The sequence below is a fragment of the Eleginops maclovinus genome, chromosome 12 (genome assembly GCF_036324505.1).
Source record: "Eleginops maclovinus isolate JMC-PN-2008 ecotype Puerto Natales chromosome 12, JC_Emac_rtc_rv5, whole genome shotgun sequence".
Taxonomy (NCBI): Eukaryota; Metazoa; Chordata; class Actinopteri; order Perciformes; family Eleginopidae; genus Eleginops; species Eleginops maclovinus.
This window is the reverse complement of record NC_086360.1, coordinates 17337084-17356252: the sequence shown is the minus strand read 5'-3', so window position 1 is coordinate 17356252 and position 19169 is coordinate 17337084. Positions and strand designations below refer to the sequence as shown.

At 41.4% G+C, this 19169-nt stretch overlaps 1 protein-coding gene across 1 annotated transcript; it reads left to right on the top strand.

Moving 5' to 3' along the window:
* The first annotated feature begins 21 nt into the window (after window positions 1–21).
* Window positions 22–16028, top strand: LOC134873363 (phosphatidylinositol transfer protein beta isoform-like). Its single transcript, XM_063896897.1, has 11 exons — window positions 22–147; window positions 3071–3101; window positions 4402–4547; window positions 4773–4864; window positions 5016–5023; window positions 5156–5230; window positions 5334–5417; window positions 7685–7762; window positions 10238–10348; window positions 11013–11135; window positions 13426–16028. The coding sequence occupies exons 1-11, from the start codon at window positions 128–130 to the stop codon at window positions 13471–13473; spliced, it is 816 nt and encodes a 271-aa protein (XP_063752967.1). The 5' UTR covers window positions 22–127; the 3' UTR covers window positions 13474–16028.
* Window positions 16029–19169: the final 3141 nt, after the last annotated feature.

Sequence of the window (19169 nt, the reverse complement as noted above, 5' to 3'; positions counted from 1 at the left end):
CAATGCCAACTTCTGCAAATCACCGTTCAGATGGGAGGAACCGGGGGCCCCTCGTTGCAGCTCATGACGTCAGCCGCAATCAGCGCTCGTTGGACAGTATCAGTGGCACCGAGAGGAACGAGCTACCATGGTCCTCATCAAGGAGTAGTAAGTCCGATGTTTTCTCTTTTAACTGGCATCTTTTTTAAAATGTTAAACCAACTGCTTGAAGTTTTAACGTATTCGGTTAGGCGGGACATTTTTTTCTTAAGTTTGACACGAATGAAAACTTTTTCATCTTGGCTGTGTCACACACGAGGGAAGGGTGGGATTGCTCTAGAGCTGCTGTGGCCTACCGGCGTTGACAGCGTTATGGCTCTGTGTGACAGCTGCTGTTGTACCTTACCGTTTCTCGTGGTTTCACCTTCAGTTATTCGCTTCTAAAGTGTTCAGTCCATGCTTTGTCTGCATGCTTTTTAAGATAAGGGTAGCGGTATGTGTTCACTCCTGTTGTGAAACTTAAACTTAACTTGAGCTACGAATTAGCTCACGGTTTGCTAATGCTAGCTAACCTAACGGTATAGCGTTAACATGGATGGACAACACTTAGCACTGCTAATGCTATTTTGTGCAACTGTTACACTTAGACACTTAACGTTACACATTTTGCGGTGTCCACTAATCTTATCCAATACTTATACTAACGTGTAGATTTGCTTACTCTCGTGTTAAAGGAAGCTGTTTCCATCAAATAGCCTGCTAGCCGTAGTAACGGTAGTGTTTAGGTAACGCTAGCTAGCTGTTAGCGGTTTGAGTTATGAAGTTGGATCAACAGATGCTGGTGTTGACATTAAAGACATTACGGGTTAGGACATTAAGCAAACCCTCAGCAGTTGTTTAGTCATAATAAAGGTCGCACTGGTGTTTAATGTGTGCTTGCTAAATTTGGAAATGTAGTTTTTTACTTCAACAGTAAAGGAACTGTTGCGTATTTAGAAAGACAGGAAGTCTATGGTTACTGTTTAAGGCTTATGGTTCTCTGTGATGTCTCCTGTTTCATCTAAATTAACTTTAAAACTGAAAGCCTGTACCAAAGGAACGTGACACAGGTATTATAAACTCAGATCAAACATCACTTTTGCATACTATCATATTAATACATAAATTAAATAGGAGCTTAATTATGCAGCAAAGTTTCAAAATATGTCTCTGGTTTGGTTCAGTCATTGCTCGAATATTAAGCAATACGTGTTGGCTTTTGTGATTAGTGGTTTGATTGGGCCCTTTTTTGTCTTTTTGTTTTCCTGTTTGCATACAATTAACCTCAACATGTCCTTCTGTTTTGCATATTGCAACTAGTTATTAACACTCAGCTGGTTGTTGTTAAGGCTTAATAGGTATTTCTTAAGTCCACACACATGGTCCTAACACCCTGTTGTTCATATGGATATTAGGAATGGATGCCTGAAGGGGTGGCTGAGGATTGCTGGTTTAATTCTGCAGGCCACAGAAACTCTGTAAATACACAGATTACAGTTATGTAAAATCATATTACCATGGTGTCTAATTCCATAAATATTACACAGGCTTACATTTAGCATCTTAAGAAATACCATTGTACTTCAGCACTGCACGGCCTTAATAACAGTACTGCCATTGGAACTGCAGATAGTGATGTTTTTCTACTTTAATTAAATAATGGCTATTTTAATATAGATGGTAGATAGTTTTGGCCCTAAATAAATAATATTTAATTCAAAACATAAATGTAGTCAGTGTCCCTACAGTGTTGCATGATGAAAAAATACTGTTTTTTCCCCAAGATACTAAACACCAAGAGCTAAACATTTTAGGAAGCATTTTTTTCTATGGGCCCTCTGGTCTCTTTTTGTGGTTAGACAACATGGGTATACTGATTTGGCATGGTAGCCTATATTTTTATCTAATGTTACCAATCTAGTTTAAATATATTTAACTCAGGTAAACCGGGTTTAGTTTCCTAGTTTTATGAATATCTTTGTTAAATAAACACACCTGTTTATTCAAGTCTGTTAAATGGATTGTTGTGCAACTGGGTCCTGTTCCTAATATAAATCTTCACAGATTATGATGCTAAACTTCCAGTTACCTTTACGAATGACTAGTTATTGCATCTATTCCCTTGACCTCTGGTTCAAAAGTTATCTTTGTCTCTTTCTGCTCTTTCAGTTTTCTGTCAGGTTGAAACATTGTCTGTGCTAAACAGAACCAGATTAATATTCTGAAATTATATAATCCCCACTAACTGAATTCATTCACATTCAAATAGCTGTGAACCCCCCCCCCCCCTGCCCTGTATGGTTTGTGGTCATTGACTGAGGCTTCATGTTCATCAGGGTAAATGATGCAATTGGTTTGACCATACCACACCCAGAAGAAACAGTCTGTCAGGACATTTACTAATACTATGCAAAAAGAAAACACTGTTTAAATGTTCTGATGTTATGTCAGATACAAATGCAGATATTGTTTTATTCAAGTGCTGTGCCTGCTGTCACTTGTGTGCAGCACATTTGTTGTTTTTAAGAAATATGTTTGACCTAAAATGGCCCACTGCTTATATTTCCCTCTGCTCCTCTTCCTCTATCACCTCCTTTCGTTACAGTTGTCTTCATTACTTGACTTTATCCAATTTCCAACTATTCCGCTCTGGTCTAATGATGGGTTTTTCTCATGTTGCTGAAGTCAGCAGTGAGTAAAACCGTGCAGTAATGGAGCCACAGTGACTAGCTTCCTGTTCTCATACAGTCAGAAGGTTTCTGTGTATTGTTGACGTTATTCATAATGCGTGGTTGTTGCAATTCTGCCTCTTCTCTAGCGGCTTATTTTTTATAGTTTACTTTATGCATGGAGATTTTTTTTTTGTATTGAAGTGTTTTTATACAGTGTACAGTATATTTTTTCTGCACCTGCCTTGAGTGTTTTTGGAGATGAATTTATACTTGTTCACTTCCAAATAGTAGTGCAGTGCTTCTGGCAGAGTTGCCTAACAAGCTTTGTCTTTAAGAAACAGCTATGTCTGAATGTAATCACACTTCTCTTTCTCTTGCAGTCGAGTGGTTTTACCCTGTAGTGTTGAGGAGGTGAGTAATCGGTCTCTATTACCTAAACAAATTGATTAATGATGTAAAATGCTGTCTTCCCTTCTTATACATTTTCACTTGTTCGCAATATTTTCCAATATTTTAAACGTGGATCCAAAAAGTGATTGCCACCTTTTAAAAAAACGGTCCTTTTTAAATAGTCTGGACTTATTTTTCACCACACTACACTAACTCTTCTTATATTCGTTTGTATGGATCACACATGTTCTTATTAAAATTACAATGTGTCTTTAAGTTTAAGAACATCAGATCAATGGTTCTAGTATTGACATGTATAGATATTATTTGCCGTCATAGTTGGACACGTGGATATTAAGAAATTGATTTTGTTCACTGAAATACATTTTACACTTGCACCGGATGATCTCTTTTTATTTAATTGTGTCACATAGGTGTGGTTTATAGGAATTAGTCATTATAACTATTATTTATCAATCTTTCTCCAAAAATAATTATCTCTCAATTGATTTATAGTGAATAATAAATGCACTACTACTAATATTTCTAGTGTCTGGCTTCTGGTTGCATGTTAAGGCTCCTCTGGGAAAAAAGCATCATTTGTCATTCATGTGATTTGCGTAGCAAGAGCTGGATTCATTCCTTGTTTATTATAAAGGTTTCTGTCATGAGTGCCAGACTCTCACCCTGCTGCCTTATATGGTGATTAAAATATCTTGGCGATTAATGTCGCATTTTAAAGGTCATATCAAACAATTGAAAAATAACTGTTCTCCTCAGAGGGAAAATACTTATAAGAGCTCTGGTAGATAAAGCAAACATCCGCCCTTCTGGTTATCCGTCTGCTGTTCAAACATCATGACATGCGACACTAGTTAACTTGGCCTGCAGAATGAAGGGTATTGCAACTTGTAATGCAAATAGACTGGGCAGATTAAGCTTGCTGTGATTGTGTTCTGATATGGAAAGACGGCAGTATAGTACAAAAAATAAGACGCTTGCTCCCACACAACAAGTCTTACACAACTTTCTTTGACTGTTGAGTTCTGCTGTCGTTTTTCTTGGCACATTTAGACAAATCTGCACTTTATTAAGTGCCATCTGGACAATGAGAGTTATTAGCATTAATTTTATAATGCATATCAAGTGCTGTGTCTCTATAATCATAACATAAACATATGACACAGAGCTGTTACCTAACGACTCTGGAAATCCACAAGGGGCCCAAATAAGCTGGGACAAATGAATGATTCAAATTAACCCTTTCATAAGAATGTACTGAGTGACTGATGAGTTTTTTTGTTTGTGTTTTGTGTTGCAGTACCAAGTGGGACAGCTGTTCTCTGTGGCTGAAGCAAGTAAAAATGAGACGGGTGGTGGAGAGGGCATTGAGGTACTCAAGAATGAACCCTATGAAAAGGACGGCGAGAAGGGACAGTATACTCACAAGATCTACCACCTAAAAAGGTATTTGTCTTTTGTTTTTTCTCTTCTCAAGGTGTAATAGCATTGGGCTGCCAGGCAGTGGCAACATTGTCTAACTTTGTTGTGAAGCATTTCAAGTTGTTGGTTTACTACCTGCACAATATTCCCTCTAGAAATTATCATAACTGAGGCAATACCTCTTCCCTCTACTTTTATTCACCTACATCTACCTGTCCCCCCCCCCCCCCCTCTTCACCCTGCCTACAGTAAAGTCCCAGGGTTTGTCAAGGTGTTTGCCCCTGAAGGCTCCCTGGTATTTCATGAAAAAGCCTGGAATGCCTACCCCTACTGCAGAACCAGTGAGTCCCCCTCCCTATATCACCCTACCCTTGCTTTTCCCTGAAACCCGTAGTCTTCTCCTGTTAAACACATGTGAATTTAAACTGTTTTTATTGTTATGTAATGGTATTTTTTTTCTCTGTTTTCTCCTAATACCTCATCTTGATCCAGTTGTGACGGTAAATAGTCTCAATGGCTCTTATTTTGTTGTTTATTTAAATATTCCCTTCAACTAAATTTAAAGGCCTGCTTCATACTCAGTTCGCATCCTATATACCTTTATGTAATATCCTATCACCTTTTCTCTCTAGAATGAGTATATGAAAGACAATTTCTTCATTAAGATCGAGACGTGGCACAAACCGGACCTTGGAACACTAGAAAATGTGAGTACCTCTACACCTAATCGAGGCTGGATCAGATTTTAATTGGAGTATGAGATTTGTGTTAGTAAGCTCATCTTCCATGTTTTTGTTGTTGTTTGTTCAGGTGCACAAACTAGACATGTTCACATGGCCGAATGTAACAGTGGTGCCCATTGACATCGCAGACAGAAGTGATGTGTCCGCTGCTGTAAGTAGAAACTCTTCGGCACGGAAGTGAAAACAAAATAAACAAAAAGAAAAGTGTGGCGCCTTCAAGTGGACAAGCCTGATCATTACAAAGAAATCTGCTGAACTATTCCACTTCACAAAAAGAATTTTGAACTGGGCTTGTTCATTTATTTTTGATAATGAATAATCTTTTAATTTTTTTTAGGACATTTTAAAGTTATTTGTTTCAGAGAAACATTAGCTTTCACTTTCAGAAAACATTTGGAGAATATATAAATGGGAACATAATTACTAAAACACATTATCAACTGTATGTATTCAACAGATCAGTGTTCATTATGTCTGTGTTGCTTTATCTTAGTGTGTTTTACTAGAGGACCTCAATTAAAATAAGCCTCCGGGCTTTATTGTGTATTTAACATATGTAATGGGTTTTAAACATCACTCAAGATGCATTTAAACAATAACCAGAAGAATACCATTGAACACATGTCTTTCTGGCTGACAACGGACGACAAGAACCGGCTATATAAAATAGCATGATGTAAATGATCTGACATTTAGTTTACATTTGACATAAGCACCGCTAGATCCAAACCTTTTTTTTTTTAAGTTATTTTTTGGGGGCTTTTTTTGCCTTTAATCGGATAGGACAGTAGAGAGTGACAGAAAAGTGGGAGAGAGAGTCGGGGTGGGATCCGGAAAGGACCACGGGTCTGGAATCGAACCCGGGTCACCGGCGTACGGTGCAGGTGCCAGATCCAAACCTTTTTAATCTTTTAAAAACTATACACATAATTTGAGCAGCCTTACATGCCCTCACCGATATTTCAAAAATATTAATGAGTTGTTGATACTCGTGGAATCTCTGAAATCTTTTTTGAAGATGTTACACGTTATTGCTGTTATTTGACATCACATTGCCTCATTTGTGTGTGTGTGTGTGTGTGCGTGTGTGTGTGCGTGTGTGTGTGTGTGTGTGTGTGTGTGTGTGTGTGTCCATGTTTGTTTGTGGTGGGTAGTTAACGAGGCGGAGGTGTTTGCCTTGCTGGAGGAGTGTGTTGTGTCTGAGGACCCTATCAGCCCTCAGCCTCAGGCATGGCTGCAGGGCCTGGGGCGTACTGCCAGCACAGATGAGTTTGTTAGTGTAATTAAGGCTCACAGTGCTTCGTATGCCGGAACTAGACAAATACACACACGGCATACACACTGTTTTACTTGTGGAGTAGCTCCTTTTCGTCTACCCCAGCATATCGATTCACAGGCCTCATTAGTGCAGCACAGCGTATTGTTATAGTGATGGAGCTCTCAGCATTAAAACAGCCAAATTATTGTGTGTGTGTTTAGGGGTGGGTTTTCTATCTCTTTCCACACGTTTGGCACCCTCCTGTTGACCGATAGCCCTGAAAAGTAGCTTTTTAGCTGCAGGCGCATCATGATTTATTTAAAATTGCTGGGCCCTTGAGCTGTTGATAATTTGAAAGCCATTTCATTTATTTGTATTACTACTTCTCTTGCATTTTTTATGAATTCAACTTATGTGCCCACGTATTTTTCTACTTAAAAAAATATTTTTGCCATGGAACGAATATCCTCTGTGCTGTGGCAAATACATGTTTAATTATATAAAATAGGGTTAGCAGGACCTAACTGTGTGAAAATCTATTGTAAACAGGGTTATTGCTGTTAAAGCAGCTGTGCTTAGACACCTGCAAATGCATACAATTGTGCAGCAAGCAACACAAAGTCAACACACATTTAGGTGGGTGCAAGCAAAGTCACGTGAATGAACCGGTATCAGGGTTCCCTAATTAAACAGATGTTGCTGATGGCATGAACGCCCCATAGAGTGTCTTTTGTCTCAGAGCCACTTAAGGCTGACCTCTGGCCGGGCTGCATGATATTATCTCTGAGTCGTGGTGGGTTTTTGAAAAGGAGTAAAGTTAGTTAAGAGCACAGTGAGTGAACAGCAGTGTAGGAGAAACGTGGCATTCTGTTACCTCCTGTGTCCGAATGAAAAGAAATGATCTTTTGTATTAGATGATGTTCTAAAAATGTCTAACTCTTTACCGGATTTCTTTTTTTCATATCATGCAGGGATTTTCTTGACAATTTTCTTGCCAAATAAAACAAAATGCCTATTCATTGCTCAAGTTATGATGTAGGGGTATTCACGTAAAAACATTTCAGTCAGGAACACATTAACCGAACTTGTTGAGCAGTTTGTTTGAGCTAAATATAATGTGCTATGTATTGTATTAATTATATAAATTGCTCTCACTGTAGGACTACAAGCCAGATGAGGACCCTGCCAAGTTCAAGTCAGCTAAGACCGGCAGAGGACCCCTGGGGCCCGCCTGGAAGGTAACGCTCTTGCAAGTCACATATTGCATTCAAACACAAATGGCAATTAATGTCACCAGAGATGAACAAAGATACAACCCACGTCTGACCCCCCCCATCTGACCCCCCAGACTGTTTGAAGGGGGTACATACTGTACCTGGTTGCAGCTGAAGTTTTACTTGTTGTTTTGCCACTGTAATTGCATAATCTGTGCAGACATTTTCCAAAGCACTAACACTAATAAGTATGTGTCGTAATGAAATGGAAAGAATATGGAACATCTGTAAATCGGTGGAGAGCAGACTGTCCTCCCCACAGAGAGGCCTGTGCCAACTCTGAAGAAGCGAAAGGGTCGTGATAGGAGATGCCACGCATGCAACACACACAATCCCACAATCCCACTCTTAAAAGCTGAACACATTTACAGCAGAAGGTGTGTGGGAGTCTCTCAAACACATTGGAAGTGAGTCCAGCAGTCTGAGAAGCAATTATTGAGCTGGGGGTGTTGGGTGGTGCCAGCATCGTGCTTTGGGGATGCTGCTCTGCTACTGGTAAGGAAGCATTATGATTGTAAGAGCACAACATTAATTCATGAAAAGACAGGAAATCTTTCAGGGGAAACCTGCTGCAGTCTGCAAGACTTGGGAGAAAATTTGTTTTCCAGCTAGATGAGAACTCCCTTAAAATAAAGCCAAAGCTACTCTGAGAAATGCCTAAAAGAGTCCAGACCTCAATCCAATCAAGAATTTGTGGCTGGAGTTAAAAAATGCTTTTCACTCACTGTTCCTATGCAGCATGACAGGAGTTGTTGTCCAGATGTTTGAGACATATCTAGACTTAAGTTATTTAGTGTTTTAAAAAAAGAAGTTTTACTTTTATTCATTTGGATCAATTTGTAGAGATATCTTTTTAAAGAGTCCTTTTTTTTTTACCCCCTCCCCATTGCCTGTTCTAATCTCGGTGCGCAGAGCTGGAGGGAGGCTAGACTCGGGTCGGCCGATCTGTGAGGCTGCAATTTGATGAAGACAAATCACCTCCTTCTCAGCCCTAATTGGATGTAATAGAAATTTCTAGTCACCAGGTCAGATAAAGGTTTTACTCTGAGCTCCGCCTGCCAGACTGCGGGACATAAGATGAAGACACAAATGGGATAGAAGCCGTGTAAGGACATGGGTTCTAAATTTGACAAGCAGAAGTTCTGTATAGAGACTGATGTATTTTTGATAGAGGGTAATAAGTCAATAAGATGTTGCTGCTCCACACAGAGAAACTTTGTCAGGAGTTGTGTTGCTCTAAACCCCGCCGTACCCCGCAGCCTCCTGAACGGGTCCTGCTCACTGTGGGAGCACAGAGAATTTCTGCTCTGCAGTGGAGCCCTCAAAGTTCACCATGGGAAACTTTTCTCTGCTTCAAGAATTCAAGAACAAAGGCATCCAAACAGCTTTAAAAAGTCTGAATAAAGAAGCACAACTTTTTTTATTTTGTGTTTTTAATTAGATCACTTTCCCGTCCGCTGTGGACATGGAAAAAGACTGTTTTTGAAAAGGTGAGGGGAGAAAAAAAGTAGTTATGTGACAACAGAGGCACAATTTCTGCCAGCTTCTCAGAGCAATAAAACTCTTGTCTATCTCTGCATGCACACATGCTTCCATATCGCTACCCTTTGTATTTCTGAAAACTTCTGCTCCTTTGAGTGGGGCACAGAGAGGGAGAGAAGAAATGTCACCGTAAGTGTTTTGATGTAGAATCCGTTTCATGTGAAGTTCTCCTTTAGCGATGACAACTTTTCTAAACCCACTGCAAATTTAGAAATGGTTCTCATTCCCCCTCTCCCGCTCCCCCTCCATGATCGCAGCATCAAACGGCAGTGGGATGAGGGTGATTGAGGCGGGTCTGTGGCATTTTCTCTTGGAATGCCGAGCCAGAATGAAGTGATTAATTAAACAGGTGTTCTCGGAGGGAGAGTGTGTGTTCTGGGGGCGAGGAGGTCCTAGGTGTTAATAATGTAACCAGCTTTGCACCGCGAAGCCTTTATCGCCTAGCGAGCACCGTTTTATCTGCTTTCCGTGGCCACAAAGGCATGCCTGTCGGGAACGGTGTCGCTGTCAGGGCGGAGGCAGAGAAATGGTCCCTTCATCTGGAGTTTATCCACTTTGCTCTGCCCCAACCCCCTCCTCCGTTTCTTCTCTTCACAGGAAGACAGAGTGCAAGCGGCGGATGGATTTAGAAAGTGTGTCGTAGATTAGGGCACTTTTATCTCTGCACAGCACATCTTCATATTGATAATTATTTCAGCAAGCTCCATACCCAAAGCATTATGTATTAATGATTCTGAGCTTTGAATGTTGCAAAGATTCGTCTTAAATAATATTCTTTCTTCTGTTTTTAGGATTAATCTCTCATTGGAAAGTTTTCACTGCGTTATTTATTCTGATAGTGAGCTTTAAAAAGTGAAGAGTTATACATTGTTGTTTTGGCTGTTCTTCTCTTAACAGAAAGAGCTGGGTAGTAAGACTGACTGCCCGAGGATGTGTGCCTACAAACTGGTCACCGTCAAGTTCAAGTGGTGGGGCCTGCAGACCAAGGTGGAGAACTTCATCCATGAGGTTAGAATAACATGTTCACACAGTCGCTTATCTTGGCTCTGAGTTACCTGTTGCCTCTTAACCGTCTTACTGACAAATAGTGCTTGTTTACGTTTTGTTGTGCGGTTGTATCATGATAGGTCTGTTTCTGTTTTGACTCATTCCTTTTGTCCTATGTAATTTATAGCAGTTTATGTACCTTTTCTATATATTTTAAAGAATACTCGCTATAAGCGTGTGAGAACTGCCTTCAAAATCTGTCACCTTTTGGTCCAACTCACTTGTCATTCTTTGAAGTCAGTCTGTAATATTAGATCATATCCATGAATAAATAGATGTTTTTGTTTTGTTTGATGATTAATAATAAACACATCAATGATTAAAAACTGTTGATAGAAAAATGTGTCAGATGTGTGATGAGTAAAAGTAAACACATTGCCAAAGACCAATCTTATTGCAAAATGACAATACCATCCCAGGGTGTCCTTTAATTTTTGTATTATTGTTACCCATTAGTTTAGTGCAATCATCATACTGGTATGAACATATGCATTAAAGGGTTATACTCTATGCATTATGTATTGCGTCACAGCCTAAAACTATTGACATATTATTTGTGACTCGTATCGCGCAGCCCTGATTTGAACACCTAAGCTGTAACCCAGAATACATCTGTCTCCCTCAGCAAGAGAAGAGGATCTTCAACAACTTCCACCGCCAGGTCTTCTGCTGGATTGATAAGTGGGTGGAGCTGAACATGGAAGATATTCGCCGTATGGAGGCAGAGACACAGAATGAGCTGGATGAAGTGAGTGATTGAAATGAAATGACCCACTATGTAAAACAAGAACCCCATGCTATCGAATGTACTTATTATTGGTGACTCGTCAGGAGTGTACAGACTCTACCGATGCATCTCTAATCCTGAGCTCGAAAGGAACCAGAATGTTTAGTTTTAATCTGATGGCGCTGTTGTCTTCCAAGCATTATACTTTAGATAAATTCAATAGACGAGGATTATCTTAGTGTGATAAAATGGGAACCCTTCTGGACAACATTTCTGCCGCTAAACACCATTAGTTTATTATCTAATTAATATCTCTGTGCTTTTTCATACCCTCGTCACAGTACCTGCGGTGCTGCGAAATACTAAACACATTGACGTGGAAGAGAAGGATATTGACTTCCTGATTAGCATTGCTGTATCATTAGCTCCCCAAAGAGTAACATTACGATTTGGCACACTTTTCTCTGACAATTTGCTGTACAAATATTACTTCCTTGTCCCCTAATGCATTTCAGAATACATTTTGAGATGCATATTGAACTGAAAGTAACAAACCTTCCCATGGTTACTTTGTCCATGCTTCCTAATCATCATTTCTGTGATTTACTGTATTTCATTTTCATCTAGATGCGTAAGAAAGGCTCTTTGCGAGGCACTAAGGCTGCAGACCAGTAGCCAAGCCACGTGTAGGTCTGAGTGTTGCTGTGTAAGTTCTCGCTGGTACGGGCCAGTCTCTAAGAAGCTCTCTCTGCTCCCTGTTTCTGCTTCTGTAACACTGCATGCTGCCTTCACTCTGTACTCTTCGGTGTTGTGAGAGGCTCACTTTTTCTATCCATGCATGTGTGTGTGTGTGTGTGTGTGTGTGTGTGTGCGCGTGCATGCTTTCACTTGCAACACCGTAGCTCACTGTGAATTAGTTAATCAATAACACCAGAGAAATATGATGCATGTGCTGGGTCGTTAGGTGTTTTGCTGACCCAGTGAAAAATCTTCTACCATGGATTGCATAAGTGCCTGTTGCATATGTGAACACACCAGAGACTGCACATATGTATGCGGTACACACTTGAAAAAGCCTGAATGTCTCGGCAAACCTTTGTCAGAATCACACATGCTGTATTTTAAGAGGTGACCAGCACTCAAACACATACACAGAAGGTACACTCTCAACCCGTACCTGCAGACTTTAACCCGCCATAGAAGAATTAAAGGCTAAATAAACAGTCCTATATCAAATGGAAAGCTTAATTTCTGTGATCCGCATCCTCTGTAGTGACTCTTGGAACTCCTTTTAAATATTTGGGAGCTTTTGGCCGTACAAGGAGAAGAAGGGAGGAATCTGGGCCGATCTGGCCAAAGTGGGCCAGGCTCAAACATTCTTGGCCAACATGCAGCATTCTCTGCACCCCCCCCACATCTCGCCCAATCCAGCATGTGTTTCACATTTTCCCTTGGAGTAAGTAAACAGGCAGTTACCATCAAAGAGGGCTGTGGTGCAGAGGTCAACCAGGCCCCGAACCTCTGGGCTCCAGTGCTGGCAGGGCCACAGAGCGCCCACATACAGACACTGTCATCCACACTGCACGAGGGGGGATGAGAAACTCCACCTTACCGAGAGGATGCACCCACAGTCACGTCTGCCTCTTTTTGTGTTTACTGGTCGGGAGCTGTTAGTGCAGGAGGGGGAGGCGTGAGGGAAGGAAGGGACAAGAACGAAGGGGGAGGCTCCAAGATGGATCCTTTTTTCCTCATTAACATACAAATGGAATTCTGCAGTTGAGAAGGAGTCTGTGCTGTGATTGAGAAAAAAAGGGGAGGAGGAGGACGGGGGGGAAAGGATGGAGAAGTCGGAGGGTGAATCCTCGTGCCATTTCATCAGATCTGTCTATTCCTCTGTTTAGAGCACCGTTAGTTTGCACTCTTCTATTAAGGTGTGTGGCTATCAGATTCCACCACTAATTGACTTTCCAAAGCCATCAGCCTCAAGGTGGGAGACTTTGAAAGTGATGCGTTTATCTAGCAAAAGACAAACAAGAGGCCTGATAAACTGTTGGAACAGATTTCTACTGAAGAAGGCTAAAGATGGCAGTTTGCAAAAGGACATGCAGTACTTTTTATGGTTTGTGAAACAAGAAGTAGATCTGTCCTATTTTCTCAGTCCATTTTATGAATAGAAATGTGTCTGAACATAAGCACACTAACCAGCAAACCTGCACGAAGGACTTCCACTGGAATGGAAGCCTTCACCTAACATGCCTCTCCCTGATTTAGCTTGCACAAAGCTAACGTCTGTCCCTCTGTTTCCCCACAGCTTCGCAGACGGGGAGAAGTACGAGGAACCAGTGCTGCTGACGAATGAAAAGGCAAAGGATTTTAAACGCCCACAATGACAGGAGTGATGCAAACTGCGAAAAAAGGCTGTCTTTGGTGCCAATTTCTCTCTTTTTTTTCTGGCTGTGGGGGGGGGGCAATCATTAGAGCAGATCCCTGACTTTCACCCAATCATAGACATTCTATACACTGAGGAATTGATTTCTAGAAAACCAACATGATGGTAGCTGATAAGACTCTGGTTCATTTTGATCTCCTGGGCAGAGAAAGGCCAGATATCAGCATCATGTTATTGACGAGACCTAGCCTTCTGGAGAGATATGAGCAGGAGCTTTTTTGCAGTAGAGATACATTTTTACAAAGCACATTTATTGGATTGATTCCACTGTGGCAGGTGTTGGACTAAACATTTCCCCTGTCATTTTTTTTTTTTTTAGACTTTTCCTTTTTTTTCTCCAAAACATTCCTCTCAAGATGATGCTCCGCCTGACCTGTCTTTGTCTCTTCCTTGGTCTGAACTGTACACACACACACTGGGGCTCAGGGGTTTGCATTCCCCGGCATGAGTGTGTGTGTGTTTGTCATACTCATGTTCCTTCCTGCCACAGCCTCCATTAAGAGATTACTAACACCCTTGGCGCCTTTGCCAATTGTAATCCCCCCCCCCCCCCCCCCCCGTCAGCCCACTTTACCCAACACTGCATCTTATTATCACTGACAATCATGCCTGTACAGGTACTCACTCTCATACAGACTTAATACAATCCCACACACACATGCATGCATATGACGCTGATACATCACGCACACAGGAATAAACATGTGAATTCACCCTCACACGCTCACAGGTGTGGATGCCTCTGCAGTGACTGGTCTCCTGAAAGCGTGAGCTGGGCAGATCTATGCATGCTGGTTCAGCTAAAAGGATGTTACTTTGAAAGTGTTTACATCTCCCACTGATTCCTTCCCACCCCCCTCCGCACACTCCCTATTCTGAAGACATTTGCACACAACATACAACACACCATTCACCTCAATAGCAGATGTCCCCAGAGAGACAATTGCACTGAAAAACAACCACAGATGGTGCTACACCCCTCCAGCCTCCGTCACAAGCCAAACTTTACCGCACTGCTCACCCCACCTCGCCCAGCCCACCCCAGAGGCCCGTCTTCCTCATCTGGTTATCTGAGGTACACGCTTTCCAAAAGGCCTCGTCAGCTGCTTCACCCTTGGTGTGTTTACAGACGGCCGCACCAGTGCCCGGTCGACACCAGCACCACATACTGCTTGCCTTTAATCTCCGGACCTATATTGGGCCTTTTATACCTATCGTACCTCTGCTGTCAGCTTTTGCTCTAGCTACCTCCCTTATTTTCTGACTGGCAATTGTCCTAACACCAAAAGGTTAGCACACGCTATGAGCCTACTACTTGTTAGGATTGAATCATGGCAGACAGAGCTTTATGAGCAAAGTTGTTTGTGATCACTCCTTTATTTTTCAAGGGTGTAGAAGTGCATTCTTCCTGATGTGTTTAGCAGTGCCTGAATCATTGCCATTCCTTCACTAAGCTAAAAAGTGTTATTTGCCACCAGATGAGCCTTTACTGTACACCTTGCTGCAAAAGGCTGCAGATTCCCATCAGCCTTTTAATTGAAATGCCATATTAATGACTCTTCAACTCCATGGTGCACTTTTTCTCCCCTGCAGAATTATGTGGCTCTGGCCTACAGTGATCATCAATAGTGTTACATACATATACAGTACAAGTGGTTTCCTCATTCGATCCTCGTTCTTTGTGTTTTTTGTGATGTTTCAATATCTGAAATTGTGCAACGGGGATTGGGTTCTGTTTTTAGAAATGTATCTTCCTTATGCCCTATTTTCTCCAAGATCCAGATTCAATGGCATAATCTGCATTCTCCTAATGTGTTTATTTTTGTAAATGATACGAGATACTATCACTTAACGGTTTAGTGGCTTGTCCAAAGGGTGTGAATGGATTTCTGATATGTTTACAAAAATTCAGTTTATCAGTTTTTTTAGGTGTTATTCATCAGTTGCCCCAATTAGTTTGCTTCGTTCCACCGAACCATATCCTTTTCTGGGAAATATGGTACACTTTAAATCTGGTGAGAAGTGGTATATACAGTTAAGAGACGGCCAGCAGGTCTTCTTTACTGTACTGAGATTGTATACACGTGTGTCAAGTAGCAAACAGTGTGAAACGATTGGTCTTCAGTGTAATCAATGTTTCCACTGTCTATCTTAATGATTCCTGCTGTGTGTTGAATAGAGAAGCCTGTGGCTAGAGAAAACAACCTCAATCAATGGTTTACCATCGCTCACGACAATGTTAGGGGGGAGAGGAAACTGTACAGTCTTATTCTAATTTATAAAATGTACAACTGTTTGATTTCCGAACTGCTCGCATTTTAAATGTTTCTGATCAGCTTTTGAAATTCAGGGGACATGGTAGTGAATGTAGGATGTCTTGTGCCTTTTTCTTGACGAAATCTTGTTTGTGTGCCATAAGTCTACATATTGTGTCTAAATATCAAATAAATTCAACATAAATTTCAGATTGTGCTTCTGTCGTCTGATTGTATACAGGTGGTTGTTGGAGGTTGAACGCTAGACCTTAAGGGGACGTGGTGACAACAGGGTTCCTGTTGCATTCATGTGGGCAATAGTTGGCTTAAGATTTTTGTCAGTGTACCTTTTTTTTCCCCCCTCTTTTTTTTAACAACCTGCAATAGCAAACCTAGATGTGCTAGCCTAAAAAGCAGTTGACATTATATACAGCTTTTGAAAAATTGTTTTCAAACTTTTGCACAACTCCTGATAACACACTAGCTTGAGCTTAATTTTAAATAAAATGTTTACTAACTTGTATGAGCTCTGAGCATCTACTGTAAAATGCCATTTGGATAGGAAAAACATCCCCTCAGACGTTATTGGTGACTTCAGCATGGACTAGACTTTCAGTGACCCGCAGGTCAGAAGAGTCGCACAATAACAGCGGAATCCGTGCTAAATAGCAGGAAGAGCCGCCTGTCTGCTGCCTGAGATATCCGCCTTTTTTATTGTTTGTGGAGGAATAGTCACATGTGCCTGCTGCAAGGAAACCAGTCATATCTGCCCCCAGAACAAGCAAATAATGTTGTTTCTAAAAGCGGAGATGGGCAGGCTCGCCCACACACCTCCTGTTAAGTGGCAGCTCACAGTGGTCTACAGTAGGCATGTATCCATCCATCCATGTGTCTCCCTCGCAGAGATGATGAAGGGACATGTCATGAGTGAGCCTGTGTCGCTTAAATAGACGAGGCAACAGATGAAGAGAAGAAATGGATCTCAAAGGGAGGCTCAAGACTTGACACAGCAGGACATCCAGGCATGATGCCGCAGAAAGATTTCATCAGTGCTAAAAACACTTTCTGATAGCCAGAAAGACCAGCTTATTGCTTTCAACCCATAGGCAGAAGTAATAATATTCTTAAATGTGTTAAAACTAAATGTGGAGGCCTCCAAAACTAAGAAAAGAAACCCACTGTTTGATGCACCACATGGCTGCAGCGCCTGCTACAAGACACTGCGGCAAGACTATATGTTTTTAAAGGAAAAAGGCGCAGTTAAGATTTAGCTCCAAGTCAGGTCCGCCCCTACCATGTTTGTGTATGCGACCTTCGCCCCGGGCCAGATTTGCTCAGGGGCTGCAGGATTTCTTGGAGAGGAAAGTTATTTCTGGTGGGTTGGCAGTGATGTCATGAGTGTTTCCTCATCCTCCGGGCCTGGGTCAAGTTTAGCTCCAGAGATTTTCCTGAGTTTTCCTGTTGTTCTGGGAAAGGTGTGGAGCCAACCGACAAGGAGAAAGGGTTGGAGTGTGGGGGGGGGGGTCTCTGTCGCATCCCTCCCCTTTATACAATGGTTCTTCTCTGGATGACAGATGCTGCTTAACCCACACTGACCCAGGGAGTTGTGATGCCTAAGCTGAGTGACAGGCCCATAGAGAACACACTATCCTCCAAGTTGCCAAAACGGGAAAGCTGGCCCCCACTCCTCCAACAAGGGAAGGAACAGTCTCTATGGGTGACCCCCATGGTAATATATGTCTATCTGAGAAACGCCATGAATTAAGGGTAGAGGAGGTTACCCACTTCTGCTATCTTGTCCCGCTGAGTGAAATATGGAGACAAATTGAGTGCTAAATCACTACAGAGAAGACTGGTATTGTGACAGTGCTTGAAAGCCTGTTGACTGTCCATTGTCATGAAGTTGCCTCTGCAATGGCAGCAGCTCTCAGCTGCATTTATCATCACTGGGGACAGAGGGGAGAGAGAGACCATGCCATCGGTTTGTCATACTTAACTTGTCTGTCTCCATCTGAGAAGACTGTAGTCAGAGCTAGCAGTAGCTGTATCACAGGGGATTAGTATTTCAGTCAGATACAACAATATCTTTTTTGTGTGCTGTTGAGCTGCTCCTTGTTTCTAGTGTTGTTAATGGGTTTTGTGATACAACAGGCCTTTATGAGGTGAGAAATGAACATGAATCGTGATATTCCTAAGGGGCTTCACAGAGCATTGATGGCCGCCTCGGCTAAAACAGTTTGATATGAACACACTTTTGTGTTTGTCTGGGTAAAACTCTAATGATGCTACATCCAGCTGGCTCTTGGATATAAAAGCGGTCCTCTAGCAAGGTGATGCTGAACAAAAACTTTCTTTTTTTTCCCAGCAACACTCCACACAAGCACAGCATCTCTCAGAACATCTCAACATGCTTCTCTTTACTTCTCGAGAAGACAGTTACTTTAAACCATGTCTCCTTCACAACACAACCAACGTCTCTCCCTGCCTCCTCCCTCACAGTGGCTGTCCTCTCAGCTGCAAGAAATGCACATCCACATCCCCAAATTTCCAAAAATACACTCATTCTCCTTCCCAGCTCCTTACAATGCCTTGTCCTGACCTGTCTCCAGCCCTGACATACACCCTCCTCTTCTGGAGCACACAGTCTGCTTCTGTGAGACAGTAGTGTGTGCCTTTTGTAGAGCTGGTTATTTTTGTATAAACATATAGACTTACCTAAAACATCCAGTAAAAAGCCAATTAAAAGATGGAATTCCCAACTTCCCATTAACCCAAATACAGGACATTGGGCCAAACTACTGTCGTTTGAGAAAAATGTTCTGCATATTTATATATTTTGTGCATGTTATCAATATATTTTCTCATACAGTATGTACATCATACATCCTAGGTTTAACACTGAGTCAACTAATGAAATTACTATTGTTAAGCCTTTGACTACTGATATTTTTCTGAATATTGCCTATAAACAGTTCTTGAACAAAGAGTAAACATGTTTACTTTAGTTAGATACAATTTTTCCTAACAATGTTTTCCTTTCACTGAACACTTACAAAAAAAAACAATACTCAGTGTGAAATGAAAAAACAACAGATTTCACTAAGTTATAAAGGATAACTGGCAAAAGATCTCCCTCTTTACACACTCAATAATTAAATTAAATTAAATTAAATGTATAAACACAATTAAAGTATCCGTTTATTATAGATTCAAAATAACACTTCAATTGTATTCCCAGTATGTACCAATATAGACCTGCATGCCTTTTTATGTTCGAACTATTTTCTGAATGTTGCAACATGAAAGGTGGACGTCGCTAGGTGGCACTGTGTCCGTTTGGTAAAATATGCT